We start from the raw sequence: 25,262 nt of genomic DNA on the forward strand, positions 1-25,262 counted from the left end.
GCGAAAATAAACATTTTATTGAATGAAAGTTCAAGACACGTATGTGAATAAATTGATATTATTTGTTTTCAATCCAGTTCCAATTCTATCTATTGGAAATATTAGTATTGAATTCAGCTTTGCAGCTTCTGGGTTTAGCGATAGCATGGATCATGCGGATATTAAACTAAAAAGCTTATCTAACTTGCAGATCACTATATACATATACAGTACATCGACTTTAGCCCAGCTACAATAGATATTTATTTCCCCACGAAAAGAATATTTTAAGAATATTAAACATATACCACTAACAACTATTAAAAACTTTGACTATTATTTTAAGGTTTTAAGATTTATTTAATTCTTTTTTCATATTGGCTAAGATCATCACAGTTTCCAAAATTAAATATTTTTATTCCCAATCTATTTCTTCAACACAGCAACAGCTGGGGCAGCAGCAAGAACTGGTGCTGGCGCGGCGACTACTGGAGCAGCAGCATAGGCAGCTGGGAAAGCGGCGGAGTGGGCAATCGAGTGAGCTGAGTAGCTGCTGGCATAGGGAGCAACGTAACCAGCATATCCTGCGGTGTAGGCGAGGGGTGCTGAGTAAGCAGCGGCGACTGGAGCGGCATAGGCAGCAGCTAAAGGAGCGGAGTAAGCCAATGGAGCAGCCAAGAGACCGGGCTTAGCAGCACCGAAGGCAACAGCGAAGAGAGCCAAGAAACAGACAGCAAACTGTAAAAATACAAGAGTTAATATACGGCTTTTTGAATCGCTTGGAAAATTATTTTTCGGACTTACCAATTTGAACATTTTGTTAATTTTGGGGTTTCGGACTTATTTACAAGCGAAGATGTAAACGAATAGTGATATAAAATATCGACAAAACTTCTGCCTTTATATCTGAAATGTGTGCAGACAAATGTTAAGTAGACGTGCTTATGCTACAAATTAGACATTAATACATCACGGTTCTTCGTTGGTTGCATGAGTTACATATGTATGTTCAGTAAATAAAACTACCTATTTCATGCAGTTTGCTTGGACTTTTTGAATCATTTAAAGAATTCACTTGGAGTGTATGTATATAGCGGTGTAGGCGTAAATTACTAATAGAAAAAACATCGGAGTTAAAGGGGTACTCTCATGTGAACGCATACATTTTACCACTTATTAGGAAAATTTTTTTTATGCGACAATAAAATTCAATTATTTAAATTTTTTAATATATTTTTATTTGTATTTTGAAATGTACAAAAAAAAATTGTTCTTCGTTTTTTAGATTTTTAATATATTTTTTTTTTTAAATCAAAATAGTCCCCAACAAAAAAAAGTTGTTCACTGGTTATGGTGATAGCGGCTGTTCATGTTGTCTGAAATAAAAAAAAATTAATGGATTATTATTCAGTAGTTCTGCGGCTATCGCCCCTACAAAATATAATCAATTTCATTACAAAAAAAATGTCGAACTTCAAAAAAAAGTCATGAAAATCTTGTTTTTTTTTTTCGTTTAGAATCGATTAAAAAAAATATGAAAATATTTTCGAAAATGAACAATTCTGTTACGGACGATAACTATAAATGAGTAGAAGAACGTATGTAAATTTTAAAGCAATCGGTCAAAAACTTTTTTTTTTAGAACCATGTCAGTTTCAGAAAAAGATGATTCGAGAAAAATGCGTATAGAAACGTAGCAGCTGCAGACTTGTCATGGCGCCTGGTAGACAGTCGCTTACGACACGTCGGCGACTATGAGCTGTAACTTATCAAATACTATTAATTTCGGTCTGAATTTTTCAAAGCATTTTTTAATAGGTTTATCTGTCTTTTCGATTTTTCGAAGTGATTACATGAGAATACCCCCTTAAGGAGTGGGGTGTGTCAAATTAGTACATCAAACGCTGGAAGCCGAATTAATGATAATATCACTAAAAAAAAAAACAACACTGGAAATAATCGAACCCGACCATAATTTTGGTTGTCTATGAGCTCATAAACATTGAACAAAACAAAGCTCAAAGTATAGGTGCCGTACGAGTTAACGCAAGAAAACCTTTAGACTGAATTTCCATCTGTGAATCGCAACAATCGATCAATTTCTGAAACGGATGATTGATGGTAATGAAAAGTAGGTCCGTTGTAACAACTTAAATAATTGAGAACGGTCCTTAAAGAAATCGCGAAGAGCCGGCGCTAACTGTGACCAAGCAATAGTTTCAACGGCAGACGTGTCTACGTAACCAGAACTCAGCAGAATTCTGCCGCTACAACAACAACCACAACCAAGCCAGCATCAGAAAGTTTTAGCAATGTGTTTGTTGGGATTGGCGGATAATCATGTACTATGGACCTTTTCCCATACGGCCAACTCTTCGGTCATATACTGTCAAGAGTTGGACCGTCTTAAGAAGGCTATCGCCTAGAAGAAACAGCAAAATTGTGTTCTTATGCATCTATCTTAAAGTTCGGAACTTACTAATACTTTAATTAATACTTACACTTATATTGTAATTCTTAGTTTGCAATATTCGCCTCTACTCTCTCTCTGAAAAACATTTCATTCTTACTCATTTTAATTTATTGTTATACCCTGATCAAGTGTACTTAAATTTTCCACGAAGTTAGTCATGTCCGTCTGTATAAACGCGAACTAGTCCTTGAAATATTGATCTGAAGTTTGCACACGTTCTTTTCTCACAAAAACGCTGCTCATTTGTCGGGACCGTCGATATCGGATCACTATGGCGTATAGTTTTCAAACAAACTGAATGATCGAAATCAACCTTCTCGACCTTCTCAATCGATATCGCTTCGCTCTATAGCAGTGTTTCCCAAAGTGGGCGCTAACGCCCCCTTGTGGTCGGTACAGGTGTCAATTAAGATCCTTTTTTTACAAATGCATTTCTAGGAAAAATAAGAATTCATATTTTTGGACTACTATATAATAATTGTGCTTAAGCATTCCTATATAAACAATGTAATATTTATTTTATATTCATTTGTGGTTTTGCGCGCAATAGATGAGCATTACTTACGCCTCCTTTACACTACTCGCGAAGTTAAATGTATTTCTCAAAGTAAAACAATGAAGGAAGTAAAAAAGAAGAGACGGCAATACTGTGCAGAATACATTAAATTCGGATTCATTGGAAATCCCACAAACCCATCCTCGCCTTTGTGTCTTCTATGTTTAAAAACATTTTCGAATGAAGCAATGAAGCCTTCAAGACTGCAATATCATTTGAATAAAATGCATCCAGATAAGAATGTTGCATATTTTCAAGACCTAGAGAAGAAGCCTAATACTCAGCCAAGTGTAGCAAAACTATTTTCGGCGGCTGCTATGCAAGATGACGACGGACTTCGAGCTTCGTACAATATCTCTTTGTTAATTGCTCAAAAAGGCAAACCACATAACATCGGAGAAGAGTTAATATTGCCAGCAATAAATGAAGTAATAACGACCGTGCTTCATAAACCGGCCGCAGATATTATCCGAAAAATTCCTTTGAGTAATAATTCTGTGCAAAGACGAATAGATGAAATGGCTTAAAACATTGAAGAATCATTGTGCGATCACTTGAGGTCAAGTCAATTTTCAATTCAGCTGGATGAGTCCACTTTACCAACTAATGAAGCATTGTTGTTGTCTTACGTGAGTTTTATTAAAGATGAGAAAATATGTGAAGAACTATTATTTGATAGAAATTTAGAGACCGATACAAAAGGCGAAACCATATTCAATATATTGGAAAAGTGTTGCGATGAGAAAGAAATTCCTTTGAAAAATATTATTTCAATTGCTACAGATGGCGCCCCGGCTTTGACAGGGTGCCATAAAGGCTTCATAGCGTACTTAAAAAATAAAATTCCAGATGTCCTTGGTGTACATTGCGTTATTCATAGACAACATTCAGTTGCTAGAAACTTAAGTGAAAAACTATTTCAATCACTGCAATATGTCATCAAAGCAGTCAATAAAATCCGCAACAGCTCTTTGAATGATGGATTATTTCATCAGCTTTTTGTTACTAATGACGAGGATTTCAATCGTTTGTTGTTTCATACTGAAGTTCGTTGGCTATCAAGAGGCAATTGTCTGACTCGATTCTACAACTGTTTGCAAGGCGATAAACTAAATTTAATTAAAACAAGAAACGTCGTTGCTGCTTTCGCAGCCAAACTGCTTCTACACAAAAAGAATCTGGGCAGACGTGAGTTTCACAACTTTCCGAATTTATCAGTATCATGCAGTAACGACGAATTGTTTGCCTACTGCCAACATTTGGAAAACCTCCACATTGACTTCACCGAACGATACCAGGACATTTTGAACTTGGAAATACCAGACTGGGTGTTGGATCCGTTTTCAAATGTCAACACAACAATTTTGGCTACAAAAACCGATCTCGCAATTGTACCCTGGATTGTGGTCAATCGTTCAACGATTCTTGATAGCATTCCAATCGTCATCTTTGTGTGAACGAGGATTTTGTGCTGTGACAACACTGCTTACTAAAAATAGAAATCGTTTGCTTGTTACCGTACGTGGCGACTTGTGACTGTTCTTGAGTAAATTGGAACCTGATATTAACAAAATTATTTTATATTTTTATATATGGATCGATTATTTTAGTGTTATTTTTAATAAAATATTCTGTTTTAATACTATAAAGTTTTGTTTCAATAATCATTCTTATTGGCAGGTGGAGCCCGTAAGAGTTAACTTGAGACCTAACTACTACTGCGCTCAGGTTTCAAGTTGCTGGTTATAGGAAAAGTTTCGTTTAAGATTCTCCGTTAATATACATATATAGGTCACAATAATTAATTTGAAGTTATATTGGTTTTTAAATAGGTGAAAAAATGGGGGCGCTAAAAAATTTTTTATTCTCAAAGTGGGCGGTAGACAAAATAAGTTTGGGAACCACTGATCTATAGGCTTTAGGTTCCAAGAAGATCCGACATTTTCGAGCCTAATTTTGTTCAGCAATGAGGCCCGTTTCTGACTCAATGGGTATGAAAAAAAAACAAAATTGGGACAAAGAGCAACCTGAAGAGATTCAAGAGCTGCCATTTCATCCCAGACAAATAACGGTTTGGTGTGGGTTCTGGGCCGGTGAAATCATCGGCATTCATGGGAACATTTGCCAAAGAATGTTCGTTTGAATGATATTAGATATTCCCCATTAAATTTTAAGTTTATTTGTTTTTCTGTAAAAAAAAGTAGGGGACCCCGAAATGGATCACCCTTTTAACGTCGGCTTAACCGAAGTGAACATTTATTTCTTGTTTATTATGAATAAATCCGAACTATCAAAAAGTAATCAAATTTATATTCTATATATATATACATATATATGTATATCACGTACGTTATATATATTTATATTGTGACAGGCATTTGCTTGGACTTAATTGCGTTCAATTAGGAAATTAATAACATTTCAACTATTGGAAGAACGCTCTACTTTACACGTGCCAAAACTTTTAAACTCTACTAAATAAATACCAGTTGTTGTTGCAAAAATGAACGCCATCAGCTGGTGCGTAGGCTTTGCAATGTATCACGTGAGCGGCGTACCTAAACCACAAACACAGACATACATCATGGTACGCTCCATTTGTCGAGCAAAGGTAAAAAGTTAAACAGTGTTAAGTGTCCAAAAAACCAAATACAACAACAACAAGCATAAAAATGCTATTTGCAAATGGTAAGGAGAGGTGTTTTGCATAAAAATTGTATTGGCGCATGCGCGACTGCCAGCTAGCAAAGCCGCTGCCATCCTCAACACGACAGATGGCCGTGAATATTAGCGTCAACACACACATAGGCACATATGTGGATAGCCAAGTACGTGATCTGCTTTGATTACCATTGCATTTTTGGCTTTATGCTCTTCACTTGAGCGCTGGAATTTTGGCAATTTACCTTTGAAATTAGCTAAATGCTAAAAATTGTGGGGAATTCGTGTGGCGAAATGACTTGTGAATATGCAACTAGCATTTGCTCATGCTATAAAAAATCAGAAGGAATTTTTGCAATCACTTTTTTTTATTTATTTATTTATTTCTATATTGGCTTATTTGCCAAAAATGAGCAATATCTCGTGCGGCGCCTATAAAAGCCCAACCAAGGCAACCAACTCCACATAATCGTCTACAGCCGCACTGTAAGCACACAAAGAATTTCAGTCTTTGAAAAGAATCACTCCAAAAACACTTAACAAAATGTTCAAATTGGTAAGTAACAGGAGAAAGTATATTGCTGACCAGTTGCGCTAATAAGAATAATATTACTTTTCCTTTCAGTTCGCTCTCTGCTTCGTAGCCCTCTTCGCCTGTGCCTTCGGTGCCGCCAAACCAGCGCTCCTGGCTTCTCCATTGGCGTACTCAGCCCCTCTAGCCGCTGCTCCTGTTGCTGCTGCCTACGCCGCGCCTGTAGCCGCTGCTTACTCCGCTCCTCTCGCCTACACCGCAGGTTATGCGCCCTACATCGCTCCCTATGCTAGCAGCTACACTGCTCATGGCGTCGCACACACTGCTGCCTTCCCTGCTGCCTACGCTGCTGCTCCATATGTCGCTTCATATGCCGCTCCAGCCGTAGTTCCCGCCGCACGCTTCGTCGCCCCAGCAGCTCCAGTAGTTGCCGCTGCTCCCGCACCTGTCGTAGCTGCTGCTCCCGCAGTTGCCGCAGCCCCAGCCATCGCTGCTGTTCCAGTTGTGAAGAAATAAATCTTTAGTAAGAGATTGGGCGATAGAATTTGAATCGATGAGGATAAAGCAAAAATAATAATAAAAAAAAACTCAACGAACTGATTTAACTTCTTATTCGAATTTCAAAGGTATAAGGGTTGGGTTTTAGGTTAGGTTCGCTCTTAAAAGAGCTACATGTGAAGAAAACGTAATCCATCTAGATATTAATCAGTATAATAATAAGCCTTATCTCCTTATGAATTTGTTGTTTTTTAGAAAAAATCTCATCGTGGTAAACTCAAACCAATTAGATCAGCCGGATCTGCGGATTAAATACAATTATATTAAAACCTTCTTTTCGATTTGGAAATACTTGTTTTGAAGTTCATATTTCTCTTTACGATTAGAAAAAATATTCATTAGATGCCAAATAGGCCCCTCTACAGATGTCGTGCATTAATTTATATTTGCAGTGTTCCTAGACCAGAGATTCCTTCGGACTGCAATAGTTATTTAAAAGAGTAATATTTTCTCCCTTTTACTGATTTTTTCATAAAGTTAAACTAATGAGATAACTGTCTAAAGACCTTAGTTGATTAGAAATTTTTACCTCTGCACAGCTTACTGAATCAATGGATTGTGTTTAATCGTCAAGTGAAATCTGACCTCTGGGATAGATGTGTTGAATTCAATACGAACTTAGCTCCTTTTACCATTGTTCCTATACAAATATATATACGATCTGATATAAATTGGTTCAGATGGACTACATTTTCATACATTTTAATAAAAATCTCCTTGGAAATAGAGTTCTGAGCCATAAACAAGCATGCCAAAGCTTAATCCTACTTTCATACACTTGTTGTGTGTCTCGACTGGTATGACCTTCAGTGCCTTCAGCGAATTTTGGTTTTTGTGGATTCATTTCAGCACCAGTCGCTAGATGGTTGGACAGCTTCGATGTCATATTCTTAAACCCACCTCTTGTTAACACTAATGATACCAAAACTTCATACCTAAAGTATTGAACAAAATTTATTCAGTCGACACCTAGGAGTTATAGAGAACCTCTGCTATCACTCTAATGCCAACACGTCGATTTACCTAAACACTGTTTCTTACACTTTTTAGATTTTAACAGAAGTGGATGGACGACTTTATATGCACATAACGGTTGGGGCTATATCTATAATATTACAATATAAGCTAGTTAGACTTCGTATAGTGTGATACGGTACTTAATATATGATATTGTATACGTATATATTTTCCCGTAGTTCCTAGGTAGAACATAGGGCCTCAATCTTAAATTTGTTTACTTCGGTTTCGGTAATCAGAAGGCTTAAGATGAGTAGGTGATTAGCCTTCTGCATCTGGTGATTAGTTCCGGGGCCGCCGGTTTCGCCTCTAGGCAGGCAATGGCGTAGGAATTTCCTCCTAGCAGGTGCCAAGGTTATACCGCCTTCACTCGGTCGTCAGAGCCTCGTTCGTAGTGAACAGGTGGTATCGCGCGAAGGTGAGGTTGACGTCTGGGAGAAACAGGCTATATATTCGCATCATCAACCCTATTTGCCCTTTTTTGGTATTAGCTAAATGGGCCCCCTTACATGATATTGTATGGACCTTAACATAATATGATAAATATGCTCAAAACACATAATAAAACAAAAATATCAATGATCAAGATGACCGTCCGCCCGTCCGCCTGTCTGTGCAAACTGTAATTAGTGTAAAAATTTAGATATGTAGCTGATGAGTGATATGTTTTGCATCCAGGATGATACGGGCAGCCGATGTCAAAATTGAATGATAAGGATAAGGAAATTGATAAGGAAAATCTCATTTCTCCCCACTTATTCACATTAACATTATCCTTTTGTGTTACAGTGCGAAAATGGGCAAAATTTAATTCTTTCACAAACGGCTGAAGCCCTTAGATACCAAAAATATTTCCTTCGAGCGGTGGTTTTAGTTTTCTGAATAGCCAGAAGTCACACAGAGCTAATTCAGGCGGTATTGGTTTGCAGCGGTTCATTAATTTGGTGCAAAAACCTACAGCTGTCGGTTCATTATTTGGGACTATTTTTGCGAAAACTTCGCGCAAACGACGCATAAAACTCAAATAGAATTCATTGATGACAGTTTTGCCGACCGGAAGGAACCACACTTGGATAATCAAAGAAAACTGTCAACCTAACCTTAACTTTTGACCTGTTTTGACGTGGTTTTATCGGCTTCGACTCACCTTTGCCACGATATTCGGCCGATTGATCGTCTTTTTTCGGGTAGTAAGAATAGACACGAGCCTCATCGCCAGTAAAAATGCGTTTCATCACAACCTGGTAATCGGAAAGCATTGTTTCACAGACGTTAACGTAACGATTTTCGAAAAAAATTGAAGTTTTTTAGCCAATCGTGCTTTCACTTTCCTTAGGCCCAAATGATCTTTCAAAGTGGTTTTCATTGATCCTTCCGATATTCCAACGATGTCAGTAAGATCCCTGACGTTCAATCGACGATTCTCACGCACCAATTCCTTTATTTTATAGAGGTGTTGATCATCATTCTGGACGTGGTTCGCTGTTGACGCGTTCTCGATCTGCCTTGGATATTTTTTACCAATATGCTCTATCGCAATAAATGCTGACTTTAATATGACTGTGAGCACAGCCTAACTACAAATAGCAATAAGAATTTAGAAAAAGCACGCTTTTTCATTGTGACAATTTATTTATTTTAAAACTTTTTTTTGTAATTTTTTTCTACATATTATTTTATGTAACAACATAAAAGAGAAGCGAAAGTCAAAGGTAAACAACGATAAGATTTAAAGGTGAAAATGATAGTGTTAACTAAAAACTCTTCTCTATATAGCGTAAAATCGGGAATAGTAGACAATAATTATAGTTAAAAATTCAACAAAATAACATAACATATATGGTATGAATGTATGTAAGCAAATAAGTCAATAAACAATATTCATATCAGCAATCGTTTGTCCAGAGAATTCGTCAATTATTGCGCTGTCGAGAAGTCTCCTAACGCAGGAAAGCGGTGGCGTAAGGATAACTGTATGCAGCATAGGGATAGGAGTAGGCGGCGGCGTAGGGCGAAGTATAGGCGGCCGTGTAAGCAGCAGTGTAGGGGGAGGCGGCCACTACCGGAGCGGAATAAGCGGCAGTATAGGCTACTGGTGCGGCAATAACCGCCGGCTTGGCAGCAACGCAAGCGAACATGGCGAACAAACAGATGGCGAGCTGTAAGAGGAAAAAGAAAAAAATATTTTTGGTGAAATCGGAAATTTAATAGTATTATTTAAAAATAAATTTACTACAAATTATCCTTAACACTTACGAATTTGAACATTATGATATTTTTAGTTATTGTTTGAGCTAAGGATTAACTACTTCAAGTTGTTCTAGTGCAACTGATGACACCACCAACGAATTCCACGTATTTTATACTCGAAAATTCTCACAATAGTTTCATTTTGGAACCCTTTGTCAGTAGTTTTGTCGGCCTACTGACGTTTCTCACAGCCACTTTTGTGGAACTAGTCATTACAGAAATTATAAATTCATAGCAAGTCCTAATAATATAGAATAATAAAAAAATCAGAAATATATATTTTTTACATATTTATGTTAGTATATATCGAGCACAGCTGACTGTTTACTTGAATTTGTGCCAATTCTGTCACAAACGCCTAAAATAACACGCCAATGCCGGGCCAACGCCCAGAGTTTTGAGCTGGAGCCAATATTTAGTATGCTCAAGGGAATCGTTTTGGAATAATTACGAACGCACCGAGTTTTATGGTATTTACAAAAGTGTAACAAAAAACTTATTTAAGCATTGTAACATCAACACTTTTGTTTTCAATCTGAAAATGCTGTGTACTGTATGTAAATCAGTGTATTTTGCCTATGTGTCACTGAATCAATCAGTCAATCGGTCACTTACCAGTTAGCATACTCAGCACACGTACTAGTCTGCCCTATGCGTTATAAAAAGACTATTGAGTAATCGCTGCAATTGACGTTGTGCATACCTAATTAACGAATCATGTTTATTATAAAAATATTCATTAGTTCTAGACAATAAAGCTTCTTCAGTATCAGACATCTACATTACATAGTTGAATAGCTACGCAACCAAGCTGTCAAATGTTCTATGACAGTGCTAACACTATAGTTTTTTCAGATAATGTAGTTGGTCTTTGGAGACTCCTACACGTTTAATATACATTTTGACACAAAAGTAACCGTAAATTGTAAATAAATTTAATTATTCATCAATATTTATTTTGTCGCCTTCTAAGTAATCCCCACGAATCAGTTTTTATAAGCGTGTTTGTGTGCTTTTTGTCCCAATGTTTATTAACCTCGATCCAGATCTATTGAATATGTAGCATACAATATTGATGGGTTGCGATCCACACTAAAAAATATTGAAATATTTTGAAATCCGGATCGGGTATCGTGGATCGCGCGATATTTTATATACAAATTTTAATGACAAATACATTTTTTTCCACTTCTTCCGACAGTTCATATAAAAATGGACAAAAAATTAAACAAACAACAGGGCAACATTATTTTTTAACTTCTTTGTTTCAAAAACTTCATTTATTTCCAATAAAAACAGACGTGATAATTGTTGAACATGTTGCTTTCACTAGCGATCAATCAATCATCAATGTGAATCACGATCCAAATATCATAATAAATATTGAAGATGTGACATACGGATTCAGTCAATTCTAGCATAATAAGTGATCCACATCATCATCAGTTCCACAACACAATTAATAATACTCCAATTATTTCTGTCCCCTGCTTGAGTACGCCAGCATCTTATTTCCTATGCTTTAGCGCCCTGGACCACACCATCACTCCATTTAAGCTTCTGTCTTCCTATGTTTACGTTATTTCTATATCTTCCCAGGAGAATTTGCTTAGGAGAATAGTTTATTTTTCGCTCCAATATATCTGAGGTTTCCTCTATAATATAGCAAACCCCTCTAAAAATAGCCAGAACTGGGATTCAAATCTTTATACATACACATATGCGTTCCGTCCCTTGTCCCGAAAGGTTTACCAGGATCACTGTGCTTCACTTTTTATTACTCCTACTCGTGATCAGATGAGCATTTATATAATTTCGAAAAGTTCGTACAAATAATTGTGCCTTGCGTGAACAAGTTTCATGTTGAATGGTACTCGTATGCGTACTTCCACAAACCTGACATTCTCTCTTGCAACCTCTAGTGATCACTAACTGTCCATCTCTCGCAAGTTCGTTCGAATGATTTTGTAGGATGTTTTGGGTATGAAACGCGATCTTGCTCGACTCGTACCGATCAAGCTGAACTTTTTTCAAAAAGAGTACCACAAATAGGTCTCTTTGGACATGCTTGCTGGTGCAAATTCCGATCCCACATTCATGAAGAGCATAACTGCTGATGAGACATCATGGGTTTACGAGTTTGACATACAAACAAATCAACAATCATTGGAAAGGAAACCCTTTTCAGTCGATCGAGGCGATAAAACAAAATTCGCTGAGAGCCATCCCAAAAAATGCTTTTGAAAGGTGTTTCGAGCACTGGAAAAATCGTTGACATAAATGTATTACATTACTTTGTAGACCAAACTTAACTTTTGTTAAGACATCGCTACATCTTCAAAAAGGCACTGTTTGTTGTGTTCTACGGGCATAGTGAAGCATTCGTCCATATTTCCTCAAAGGCGGCAAGAATGTTACAACCAGTGAAGAAAAATATAAAGGCATGTTTAAAGACTTTTTTCTGCCTGAAATGGAGGATGTTGAATTGGACGAGATTTGGTTCCAACAAGACGGCGATACTCGCCATACAGTCAACAAAACGAACAATTTAGTGAAGGAAACTATTGGCGTACGTAATTTTTTGCTTCGTGGGCCTTCAAGATTCTGCGATTAAATACCGATGGACTAACTTTAGTAGCGTTATGTGAAATCGCTTGACTCCGCAGATAAACTAAAGGGTTGACGACTTGGAAAAAAATATTCGGGGAGTTATTGGTGATGGTACATAATGCTAAACCTTATGTGTATAATAACGCAATGCTTTTCGACTACCAGGATGTCATGAAACGCATTGTTGCTGGCGATGAGTCTTGGGTCTATGCTATTTGTGGGCGTGGCAGTGGGCCGATTTTGCCCATCTTCGAACTTAACCTTCTTATGGAGCCAAGAAATACGTGTACCAAGTTTCATCATGACGGACGGACGGACGGACAGACAGACATCCGGATTTCAACTCTACTCGTCACCCTGATCACTTTGGTATATATAACCCTATATCTGACTCTTTTAGTTTTAGGACTTACAAACAACTGTTATGTGAACAAAACTATAATACTCTTCTTAGCAACTTTGTTGCGAGAGTATAAAAAACACGTCAAATGAGGTCAAAAATCTAGATTATGTTGACTGTTTTTTCGGTTATTGAGATCTGGGGCGCCCTAAATTTCTTCCGACCTGTCAACGAGGGATACCATTTGAGTATTATGCGTCGTTTTCGCTAAGCTATTCGTAAAATTCTTATAAAAAATGTACATCTAAAGGACGTGTGTGGGCGACAAAGTTCAAGGGTAACAGCAAATGGCTATTTTCTTTTTGTTTTTAGACTAAATGTTCGTCGTAAAAGCAAAATATTAGTGTAACAATGTCACCGAAAACTATTTACATATTCATTCTAAATTTATGCCGAAGCCCGAGCGCAGCTTAAAAGAACCTTAAAAACAGCCTCGAATGGGTTAAATAAAAAGAAAAGTAGAAAATCATAAACGCAAAAGCAGAGGAACGCACACGGAATGTTGATTTGAGAAAACAGAGCCAAGTAGTAATAAGCGTAAGTTTGTGTGCATAATTTCCACTGATGACATACGAACATACATACCCACCCACATATATGTATGCCTATACTATATGTTTCTACATATATGTAGTATGAGCGTATGGTTTGAGTATCAATATGAGTATTACGTATAAATTCTAAAAGCCGATATCAAATCACATACATATGTACATATGTACATGCATACCTTTGTATGTTAGTAAATGATTGCTTACAAAACACATTTATTTATGTTGTTTTTGTTTTGTACAATTTCATTTTGTTTTGATTGAATGCTGGCGCATTTGTTGGCTTGGCTGGCAAAAGGTTTTCTCATTGACTATATTCGCATTGAATTCCAGTCGCACGGAAAGCGCAGAGTGAACCAAACCGTATAAAAAATGCTTAATTTTGTAAGCTTTTTACATTTACAAAATCGTCGCGAGAAGCATACGAAAATCGACGATACCAACTATAAATACCAAACTAATCACAATCACAACAACAAAACGCCTAAGAACATTAAGAAGTTGTTGCATAAAACCAGTGAAGAGCAGCCACCACTTGTCAACTATTTGAAATTCCACAATGCCGAGCACCATACGACAGCTGATAGTCCTACTGATGCCGTTCCTGCTGCTGCTACTGCGTGGTGTTGCAGCCAGTCCGTCGCCAGGGAATTTCGCCGATGCAGCGGAGACGATCGATGTGCCGCCGGAACATCGTGCGCCACCACCCGGTGCTGCCGCTGCTGCTCCGCCCAGTGCGCCAGTGCCCGGCTTTGGCGTACGCCCACCCTTCCTGGCTGCTGCTGCGCCACAGCCACGCGGCGCTTTCCCTTCTGTCGTCTTTCGACCGGCATTTGCCCCATTCGCCAGCAGCTTCAATGGGCTCATGGTGCAGCACTTGGCCGCGTATCCGCGCCCGATTGCGCCGACTGCCGCTTAGCCGTTTGCCAACAAGAGACTTCGTCCTGCTGCCCACCGTGTTGCACCGCAGCTTCAGCCACCACTGGCAGTAACGCATCGTGCGACAACAACTGCTACGAATGTTGCTTCGCAGAGGCGCTGCCTGCAGTGCTCACAAAGCAGCTTCCTACTACAACTACATCTAAATTATCATCCACCAAACCATGGTCGCTAGCACCATTCCAAATGAAATTAAAACTGCTGACCGGTGCCGCCACGAATTGTTGTTAATCAAGCAACGTTCAGCGATCTTGTTACTCTACTAAATTACATCTGTGAAATTAAATTTAAAAGTGAAATAAAATTAATCGTATTTTTGTTGTTGCCAAGTGATTGCGTACTCATTTGTGTGTTGTCGTGCCGATAATTCTTTCAGTGTATTTTAATTTGCAATTCGTTTCGCAAATTTAATAGCCTCACTTTATTCGGCTCTCCACTAGGCTAACTGCAGAGCCATGTGTGTATATATGTTTGTAAATCGCTTGCGTATATAGTAAGGTATCGAAAATTATATGTTGTGTCTGTGTATTTACAATTTTGTTTTGCTGCGTCAGCGCAATTTTAAATACGTATTTATCTGCCTACTGGATTTTCCATGAGCCATTCTGATTTCATGATTATAATTTTTGCAAAGTTTGCAAACAACGCATGCGTATTGGGAATGTATTCGCATTCCAGACACACACGCGCCATTCACCTGAAACGTATTTTGATTCGCAATTGACGGTTGGTGTTCTCCAATGTTCTTCCGGGTCGGAATGCTGTTAAATTTTACATACGCGTACATACATTTATGTTAATTTACAAGGAAGAACTTGTTTATATTCTTAAATTGATTTTACATACTTTGGTGTTGCCAGTCTGAAGCAATTTCTTTGTCGTTTCGTGATCATTAATAAACATGGATCCACTATAACACTCCAAAGACCGCAGAATAACCGAAGTAGTGAACTTGTTCCATGGTAAGCTAGTCCGAAAAAGTTGAAGACTATGTCAAATAGGTTTTTTATAGTTAGGGGAAGCATCAAAAGCCCGACTGCGGAACTTTAATCCGCTAAACCTTACCTACTCCCAACTCATGTCTATCCTTCGGAACCACTTGATTACGTATTTCTTCATAGGAGAGAAAAATACATATCCTATTGTACGGACTAACTGACTCCTGGTCTGTTGTAAGTTTCTTAGTTCTGTCATAATTAGAGCTAATGCTTAGCTGACAGCTTTCCTTTAGCAGAGGACTGTCTGTTGTCAAATTTCCCTCCGTTAATTTAGCGCCGAGTGTAGATTTTAGCTTTTTCCTTATATTTAAAAAACGGAGGCAATGAAAAAATACGTAATCGGAGTCAATACGAATTAACGTCGTGACTAATTTGGAACAGATACTTTCTAAAGCATCCATGGCCACTCAGAATTTGGGTTAGGTGGAAATTTAGGTACACATGTCTCTATCGACGAATGAATTTCTAGGATCAGTCTGTGGGTCCACTATCCTTTGGCTGAGGTTTGCTACTGCTGCTGCCACATTGTAAGGCCATTGGTCCTCTCTGCTTTTTCGGCTTTGTAGTTAGCTCTGATAGCTGGTATAGTCGCGCGTATTCGTCTCCCTGGAAGTCAATAAGCGGCATGCTGGCTAGTACTTCAGCAGCATCACTTGATAGGTAAATGTCTCATTATTATACCCTAAACAGGGTATATTAAGTTTGTCACGATGTTTGTAACACCCAGAAACAAGCGTCGGAGACCCTATAAAGTATTTACATAAATGATCAGTATGTTGAGCTGAGTCGATTTAACCATGTCCGTCTGTCTGTCTATCCGTCCGTCCATCTGTATATATACGAACTAGTCCCTCAGTTTTTAAGATATCCTTTTGAAATTTTGCCTACGTCATTTTCTCTTCAAGAAGCTGCTCATTTGTCGGAACGGCCGATATCGGACCACTATAACATATAGCTGCCATATGAACTGTACGATCGGAGTCAAGTTCTTGTATGGAAAACTTTCACATTTGACAATGTATCTTCACCAACTTTGGCATAGATTATTTTCTAAGGCAACAATGTAATCTCCGAAAAAATTGTTCAGATCGAATTACTATAGCATATAACTTCCATACAAACTGAACACATAGTTACTAAAACCTGTGAAGGGTATATTAGCTTCGGTGCAGCCGAAGTTAACGTTTTTTCTTGTTGTATGGTGGTTTTATTATATGCAAGGTTGTTTCAAAAAACACTAAGTTCAAGAAGAGATAGGGGAAGATAGTGAGACCAGAAATCTATTATCGCATCAAAACACTATAACTGGAGGCTGCTACATTCATCAAACATACAGTTTCAGTGATTAAAATGATCAGCATTTCGAGAAGACAGGTTCCTCACGGTATCCAGAAAACTTCCATAAAGAAAGATTGCATGTGCGATCGAGGGTCTTAAATATTTCGAAAACGTTTACATTTCCCTCTGTAAAAGTGTGAACAGCTCCATCTGCAAGATGTCCAGTTCTAGTTCTCTAAGGAAATGTTAAAGATATTTTGATATATATTGATTTTAAACACAAGTCCAAGTTCCAAAAGAACAACAACAGTATTTAACAGAATATTTAAGATCTAGGTTGCAGAGCAATAACATATTTTTCAAAACAGACAAGATATAACTAAGATATGGCTCTAATGTGAACGAGCTAAGTTTCTAGCGGAGCGTAATCTCTCCAGAATCAACTTTGAAATCACGGATAAGAAAATTTATTGCCAATTGATGAATTAGGGCCTAAATATTCAGTATACTTGTAAATTTCTAGCAATTTCGGCCCTAGACATTCTCATAGTTTCAATAGTTTTTCACGTAGAGAAGCCGAATACATGCCATCCTTTTACCAATAACTGAGCTGCTATCCTACACGTTAGAATGTCTGGAAACGATGTATGTAACGTGGGCATAAATTGGAACTTTTTGTATCCTGCTATCTCAGAACTTTTAAACAGAGTGATATCAGCTCCATTCTGTAGACGTGTGTCGCCACCAGACAGTGACCAGTTGGTATTCCGATCGTGTTCCTACAGTCTCTCCTATATGTGCCAATAGGAATTTTATGTACTTCCGATCTACCGTTTTGCACATGACTTTTGCACCTCGTTATTTCGTTCCATCGAGTTTTGATTTTATTTACCATGCTTCTGTCCAAATCGTCGCATAGACAATGTGTGTCCATGTTGATGGCGTTTTCGGGTGTTAGCCGTACACCATTCATGGCAATCTCGCCCACTATTTTATTGCCATCGATGCCTTTGTAGCCTAGTACCTATTAAAAGTGAAATTGCTTGCTTCTGGCAACACTTTCCACAGCTGCCCTGCCTCCCAAGACACTTCTGGCCGATATTCGATACGAGATTACTGCCTTGATTGCTGCTTAGATGTTGATTCTGGAATTGCCAGCAGGGGCATTAGAGGACAGATCCGCGGCTTTCGCAGTAGCAAAGACCTCAGCTTGAAATAAACTGTAATGGTTCAGCAAACTAAAAGACTGTCTTATGCCTAACTCTGAACAGTATATCCCCGCACCAACTCTATCGCCCATTTTCTAGCTATCTGTATAAATGTTTAGAGTGTTGCGCGTTACGCCAACCATCTATTACTATATTTACTTTGAACCTTCTTTCACAGTTGAAAAGTGGGATCATGTAGTCGGTGTTTGCCAAACCGCCTGCAGCCAGTAGGCATCTCGCCGATTTTGCTGAGCAGTTTTCAGAAGACAGATATACAAGGTCTGTCGCAAAAGAAACAGAACTTTTTAAATATAACTGTTACTGGTGGCGCCAGCTATTGGTGGGTATATGAAACAAAAAGTTTGATCTTTTGTTGACATTTCGTAAAAATGTATTTTAAGACAAAAAAAATAAATTTTAAGACAATTGGATAACTACAATCGATGTTATCGATCAAAAAGTGACAACAGCTTTTGGTCATCGGTCGTAAAATGCAAAAAGCAAATATTAAATTTTGTTTTAAACTTGGGAAAACGTTTACTGAAACATTTAAAATGATGAAAAAAGTTTATGGTGATCAGTGCCTATCCCGTAGTAATGTGCATGAGTGGTTTAAGCGATTCCAAGAAGGTCGTGAGGACCTCTGTAACGATCAGAAGGCGGTCGTCTTCAGAAGTCAAAAATAAAGACAATGCTGATGTGTTTTTACGATTCCGAGAGAATTGTACACCGAGAGTTCGTCCCACCTGACCAAACGATTAATGCTGTGTTTTACCTTGGTGTTATGAAGCGTCTTTTGTCACGCATTCGTCGTGCTCGACCACAATACCGTGAGGCAGGGTCCTGGCGCCTGTTGTCATCGGTCAACGGTTGTCACTGATTTTTTGACAAAAAACTCCATATTAAGCATTAATCACTCACCCTACTCACCTGATGAGGCACCCTGTGATTTTTACCTATTTGGAAAACTTCATTTGCCCATGAAAGGAAACTGGTTTCAAGACATTTCAGCTATCCAAAAGGCGACGACCGATATTCTCAAGAGCATTCCGAAAAATGACCTTAAACACTCATTTGAAATGCTAATTGACCAGGCTAAACGCTGTATCGAAGCACAAGGAAACTACTTTGAATAAAAAAATATAACTTTTGAAAAATATTAATTTTTTGTTGTTTTTTTAACAGTCCTGTTTCTTTTGCGACAGACCTTGTATAGGTGTTAGGTTTAGTACCAGTTCAAGAGCCGCTATTGGAGTTGTTCTTAAATTCCCATTTAGGCACAGCGCAGCGAGCCTCTGAACCCTTTTCATTGGCTTCCAGCAGGTGGATTTCCGTACGCCTGTCCACCCTACCACTGCAGCGTAGAGCAGAATTGGTCTTACAGCAGCTGTGTAGCACCAGTGCATGAGAGAGGGAAAGAGCCCTAAAAATGGCTAAAAGCTAGTACAAGTATTATTATTTAGAATAGAGTTGACATAAATACATTTTTATTTTCTACTTAAGATTATTTAATCGTGCAAATATATAACCAGTGTAATGGTTCGTTTCGCGCGTGGCATCACACCCTGCGTCCAATATTTGGCAGACATAATTGTCCATCTGAGTCAATTATTCGAGCAACCGTGGATCTGTTTCACAACACGTTTTCTCTAGTGGATATTGCGCAATCTCAGAGACGCCGTACAGTGAACATTGAAGACGCTATTGCTGCGAATATCGACTTTTTGGAGAATTTTGCGAAAGAATCTTCGTTTGTGGGCTTTCAACATAATATTTGTGCAAGAAATGAGCCGAACAGTCATCAACCAAGTCGCACGTTGGGCTAAAGGGGCTCAACACGATATGGCCAACGATCCCGATTTTCACAATATTTTCATATTCATAATTTTGTACAGCTGAAGCTCACTTTTGGTTGAATGAATACGTTAACAAACAAATTTGTAATTATGATAATCCACAAACCATTATAAAGATCCTCAAAAAGTCACTGCTTGGTGTGCTCTATAGGTATAGGAAATTATTCTTCACTGGATAATTTTTGTAGATTTGGGCGAAACAAAAAAATTATTTTGCGTCGTCATTTCCCCGAAATCATTTTAAAACATAATGTCAAATCATTATAAGAATCATTCTTGGCCATAACATTAAATTTTGAAAACGTTTTGAATAGAATATCATAGTCACCTAACTATTTTAGTTTTAACCTTCAAAACGTAATTAGCACAGGTAAAGTAAACAATTATATTTTTGTCAACAATTTTGGAGGATTTATATTATTCCATTTATATAGCCTATTAACAATGTACAATGCAGGTATGCGGCCAAAAAACTGGTTACAAATCTCTAAAATGATCACAAACTATATAATTTATCTGTTAGACGAACTTTTTCCTTAGCTAGAGTCCAATTTAGCTGCCTTATTCCATTTTGTTCATTTAGAATTAGCCCTGAGTAGCATAATGGATTTACTTTCCACATTCGATCCAACATTTAGTAAGCCACGGTGTAAGCGGCGTTGTAAGGGTAATAATTGGCGTAAGAAGCGACTGGAGCGCTGTAAGCTGCGGCAACGGGAGCACTGTATGCAACCGGGGCGGTGTAGGCAGCAGCAACTGGGGCGGTGTATGCGGCGGCAACGGGAGCGGCAGCTACGGCGGGTGCGGTGTAGGCGGCGGCGACGACGGGGGCAGCAGCAACACCATTGTAATTGCGTGCAATGTATTGCGAGCTCTGAGCGGTAACCACAGCTGGAGCGCTGTAGGCGACCACGGCGGGCTTAGCTGAAGCGCAGGCGATCAAAGCGAAAACGGCGAAAAGAACACACTGTAAGCGAGTAATGTAAGATAATGTTACAATATTATATTTTTAATGTTCACTATTTAAAATATTTACCGATTTGAACATTTTGATTGTTGTTTGTTTGCTGCGAAGTTGCTAACTAGCGAAGTGCTGAAGTTGTACTACGATTCTACAAAAAAATCTAGCCAGCTTATATACCAGACTAAGCATATTTTAGCAGCAACTCAACGCCTGCCAGTAAATGCCGTGAACATTATCCATCTGCCCGCCAAAATATTTAAATTAAATGCTTTGTTTTATTTAATATTTTTTGTTTTGAATATTTATGTGTATGCAGTAGATCTGGTAACATCACGCACACAGTCGTAAATGTATTTAATACACTTTTAATTCCAATTGCCTTAATAAGCGCGTTGTGGGCAACGTCATTGGTTTATTTTGCATTTCTACTTGTCGCGCATTTTGCGAATCTTTTCAGTCGCCCTTCCACCGCATGTCCACCCGCCGTTGTTCTACAGAACAGAGCTTCGATCCACAAAGCCCGTTTGTTTGCCAAAAATTGTTATGCACACATACGGACGAAATAAGAGCTCCCATTATGCCCTGCGCCCGATGTGGGCCGAAGTGTGGATTGAGCGCCAGTCAAGGCTCAGCGATGTGTTTAGTCGCCGTACGTGTTTGCAAATACTAATTGTCGTTCAACTATGAGTACCGAACAGATTGATAGCACTACTGACTGATTTATAACAAAACCGAAGGGGTGTGAGCAGGCGGAGGGCGTGATGTATGTGGTTGCTACCGTCCATTGCTCACTGTTGCCGTCTCAAAGTCGAATATTTCCAGCTGCCTGCGAATATTATTGCAAGCACGTACTGAAAGTATAGCAAAAGCAAGAACAATTTCGAGGTGAATTCACAGAAAAGGTTGCAAAGAGTTTGCACATGCACACCGTTGAATATCGTTGATCAATCGAATGCATTCAAAGGAAACAAATGAAGCTCAAATCGAAATTGCGTTCAGTGTTAATAAAGATGCAGAAAATAACAGTTTCTGAACAGTTGGGGAATATGACCGTTTCGTGTATTATAAAGTAAGGTGTACTCAACAAGTTGAAGAACTTGCAACTTATCATCCAGAATATATACATATATGTATGTATATTACTCACATGATCCATGTTGAGAAATAATTTTAAAATAATTTTTTTCAAAAATATTGTTTAATTAACTCAAAAATTTCCATTTCATAATTTTTTTTATAGCAACAGCAACACTGTCGCACAACTCGCAATACTAAGTCTCACGAAACAATTTCATAAACGCACGCACGTGGGTTCAAAATGAGGGTTCAATTTTAAGCAACGCATTCAAAAACCAACGTTTTCGTTTTTCAAAGTGTATAAAGGGTACAAAGTGTATGAAGGGAACAATGTAATAATTATAAAAACAATGTAATTCTGTTATAGCTGAAGTTTATTCAATACTTGCTCCAAATTACCGCGTTGTCTATTATAGCCTGACATAGTTGATAATAACTTGCTCTCTAATTTTACAATGTGAACCTGGAAAGCGTTAAAAATACAGCTTGTGCAAAAACAGAAGTCACTCGACACTCCCAAGTGACATTGCTTCGCTCTATGAGCTTTTGAGAAGTTCCAAGAAAATCCGACATTTTCGAGCGAAATTTTGTTTAGCGATGATGCCCACACTGGCCTACTGTGCCCAAAAAAATATTTTGTTCTTCTTTATTATTCTTCCAAACCAATTTCATCCCCTTCAAAGTAATCCCCTCCCGATGCAATGCACTTATGCCAACGGATTTTCCAATCTTCGAAACACTGGTTGTAGTCACTTTCCGGGATGGCCTTCAGTTCCGTCTTCGCTGCGGCTTGAATCTTCTCTATCGTATAAAAACGGTGTCCCCGGAGCGGTCTTTTGAGCTTGGTGAACAGCCAGAAATCGAACGGCACCAGATCAGGTGAATACGGTGGTTGCGGAACGATATGGGTTGAGTTTTTGGCGAAATGATCCCAAATTACGAGGGCAGTAAGGGATGGTGCATTATCGTGGTGTAAAAACCATGAATTGTCTTTCCACAATTCCGGCCTTTTTAGACGGATTGCGTTACGCAAACGACGCATAACGTTCAAATAATATTCCTTGTTGACTGTTTCACCGGTTGGAAGGAATTCATAATGCACAACTCCACGATAATCGAAGAAAACAGTCAACATGACCTTGATTTTTGAGCGAGTTTGGCGCGATTTTTTTGGTCTCGTGCTCTCTTTTGGCACGATATTCGCTCGATTGATCGGTTGTTTCGGGATCGTAAGCATAGATCCAAGTCTCGTCGCCAGTTATAATGCGTTTCATTACACCCTGGTAGTCGGAAAGCATCGTTTCACACACTTCAACGCGACGCCTTTTTTCCAAAAAATTCAATGTTTTCGGTACCAGTCGAGATTTGACGCGCTTGAGGCCCAAAACATCTTTCAAAATGGTATTGGCTGAGCCTTTCGATATGCCAACTTCATCAGCAAGGTCTCTAATTGTTAATCGACGGTTTTTCAACACCAAATTATTGATTTTTTGAACGTGAGCTTCGTCGGTTGAGGTTGATGGTCGCCATGGACGCTCTTCGTTTTCGACACGTTCACGGCCGGCTTGGAAATCACTATACCACTTGTATAGCCTCATCACCAGAGGCTTTCTGCATCATCCTTAACGTATCCGCAGCAGAAAATTGATTCCGTAAACAAAATTTAATGCAAATTCTTTGCTTAACAAATTTCGACATCGCAAAAAACGAAAAACTCACTTTTGGCAGCTCGCAAAACGACACGTATCTCAAACACTAATGAATATCTTGACATGAAATTTGACATAAATGTGACTGACAGTACTACCAACCTAACAAAAATAATTCTCCAAATCCTTCGACGAGCGCAGTTTAAATTCAAATGTCACCTTATTTTTTGGGCACATTTAAACAAACAAAATAACCGCTTTTGGGACGAATAACAACCTCAAAGGATGGAATCATCGGTCCATATTTCTTAAAAAATTCTGACAGTGAGAACGTAACTGTCAATGGTGACCGTTATGCCGCCATAAAAACCAACTATTTGACGTCTGAAAATGAAGCTTGTGATCTCAGCGACATTTGGTTTCAACAAGACGGTTTCTATAAGTATAGGCGACGCTACTCAAGAAAAAATTTTTGAGACTCTGCAAATTTCTTTGTCCTCCAACTCTGATTACCAACTTTAGTCCAATTGTTTCAAAAATGCCCTTTCATATGGCTATCTGCAGCTATAAGAGCAGAAACATTGCCTTTAAGCTGCTGCTACGTGATGTTTACCTTGTTGCTGGGAGATCTAATGATCCTCATCGAAGAGAGTACTTCTTCACTGTTTTATCAAGCCTTCTAGAACTTCATCACTTTTGCCAAGTTTTAATCCCTTTTTCACAGAAGTGAAAACATTCAACTCCCCACCAAACCATTACAGCAGCTGGATGGTGACCACAATGAATTTTTGCGCCTTTTGAAGCTTTTACGTAGATTTTGTTGCTTTGCTTTCGTTCCCGTTTACCGCATGTCACTCAGAAAATTAGAAAGAAATAAGTTTCTTGTTGATTGTTTGGCCGTTCGGAAAGAAATCGGAGGCCACCGAAAAGAAGAAAACTGTCAACATAACTTTGATTTTTGACTTGTTGTGACGTGGTTTTTCGACTACGGCTCACCTCTGCCTTGTCATTCGGCCGATTGATCGTTCATTTCCGGGTCGTAAGCATAGATCCAAGACTCATTGCCTATATTACGTTTTTTGACATCTTATCATTTTAAAATTTGTTTCACAGGCATTAATACGACGCTTTTTCTCGAAAAAATTGTGTGATTTTGGAATCAATTTCACCTTTCAAAGGCCCAATTGAACTTTCAAAATGGTTTTCACTCTTCCTTCCGATATTCTAGCGATGCCAGCAAAATCTTTGACTGTTAATCGTCGATTCTCACGCACCAATTATTTTATTTTACTGACGTGTTGATCATCAGTTGATTTTGATGGCCGTTCTGGACGTGGTTTGTCGTCAACGCGTTCTCGATCCTATTTCAATTATTTGTACCAATCAAAAACACTTGCTCGCGACAAACAATTGTCACCGAAGGCCTTTTCCAACATTCTGAACGTTTCAGCACCCTAAATTTGATTCCGCTCACAAAATTTAATGGAACTTCTTTCTTGAATAATTTCACTAATCGTAAAAATCACCGAATGCATTTTATGAACTTCAGATTCAAATGTCACTGACAGTCATATCAGCCTAGAAAGAAAATATTTCGACGAATGGGTTTTCAAGCGAGGCTTACAATTTTTTGCCCACAGTAGACGATTTAGAAGCTTTTTCGTGTTAGATATGCACTCGGGGAAGACGAGCACTGTTTATGATCA

The 25,262-nt window shown here is 38.4% G+C and overlaps 5 protein-coding genes across 5 annotated transcripts; 2 read left to right on the forward strand and 3 right to left on the reverse strand.

Moving 5' to 3' along the window:
* Positions 1-405: 405 nt before the first annotated feature.
* Positions 406-795, reverse strand: LOC120777328 (cuticle protein 38-like). The gene is made up of 2 exons (XM_040108569.1): positions 784-795; positions 406-717 (listed from the first exon to the last, which is right to left on the reverse strand). The coding sequence occupies exons 1-2, from the start codon at positions 793-795 to the stop codon at positions 406-408; spliced, it is 324 nt and encodes a 107-aa protein (XP_039964503.1).
* Positions 796-6,213: 5,418 nt separating this feature from the next.
* On the forward strand, positions 6,214-6,717 carry LOC120777185 (cuticle protein 16.5-like). Its single transcript, XM_040108351.1, has 2 exons — positions 6,214-6,225; positions 6,295-6,717. Exons 1-2 carry the CDS (start codon positions 6,214-6,216, stop codon positions 6,715-6,717), a joined length of 435 nt encoding a protein of 144 aa, XP_039964285.1.
* Positions 6,718-9,446: 2,729 nt separating this feature from the next.
* On the reverse strand, positions 9,447-10,136 carry LOC120777330. Its single transcript, XM_040108571.1, has 2 exons — positions 10,033-10,136; positions 9,447-9,935 (listed from the first exon to the last, which is right to left on the reverse strand). The coding sequence occupies exons 1-2, from the start codon at positions 10,042-10,044 to the stop codon at positions 9,717-9,719; spliced, it is 231 nt and encodes a 76-aa protein (XP_039964505.1). The 5' UTR covers positions 10,045-10,136; the 3' UTR covers positions 9,447-9,716.
* Positions 10,137-13,875: 3,739 nt separating this feature from the next.
* Positions 13,876-14,855, forward strand: LOC120777547. Its single transcript, XM_040108936.1, has one exon. It carries the CDS (start codon positions 14,147-14,149, stop codon positions 14,504-14,506), a length of 360 nt encoding a protein of 119 aa, XP_039964870.1. The 5' UTR covers positions 13,876-14,146; the 3' UTR covers positions 14,507-14,855.
* Positions 14,856-20,267: 5,412 nt separating this feature from the next.
* LOC120778319 (cuticle protein 16.5) lies at positions 20,268-21,469 on the reverse strand. The gene is made up of 2 exons (XM_040110114.1): positions 20,903-21,469; positions 20,268-20,833 (listed from the first exon to the last, which is right to left on the reverse strand). The coding sequence occupies exons 1-2, from the start codon at positions 20,912-20,914 to the stop codon at positions 20,501-20,503; spliced, it is 345 nt and encodes a 114-aa protein (XP_039966048.1). The 5' UTR covers positions 20,915-21,469; the 3' UTR covers positions 20,268-20,500.
* Between the last annotated feature and the right edge of the window lie 3,793 nt (positions 21,470-25,262).

Source organism: Bactrocera tryoni, chromosome 5 (assembly GCF_016617805.1).
Source record: "Bactrocera tryoni isolate S06 chromosome 5, CSIRO_BtryS06_freeze2, whole genome shotgun sequence".
Taxonomy (NCBI): domain Eukaryota; kingdom Metazoa; phylum Arthropoda; class Insecta; order Diptera; family Tephritidae; genus Bactrocera; species Bactrocera tryoni.

Excerpts from the sequence above, each read along its gene's own strand:
- LOC120777547 (XM_040108936.1), top strand. The coding sequence starts at position 14,147 with ATGCCGAGCACCATACGACAGCTGATAGTCCTACTGATGCCGTTCCTG.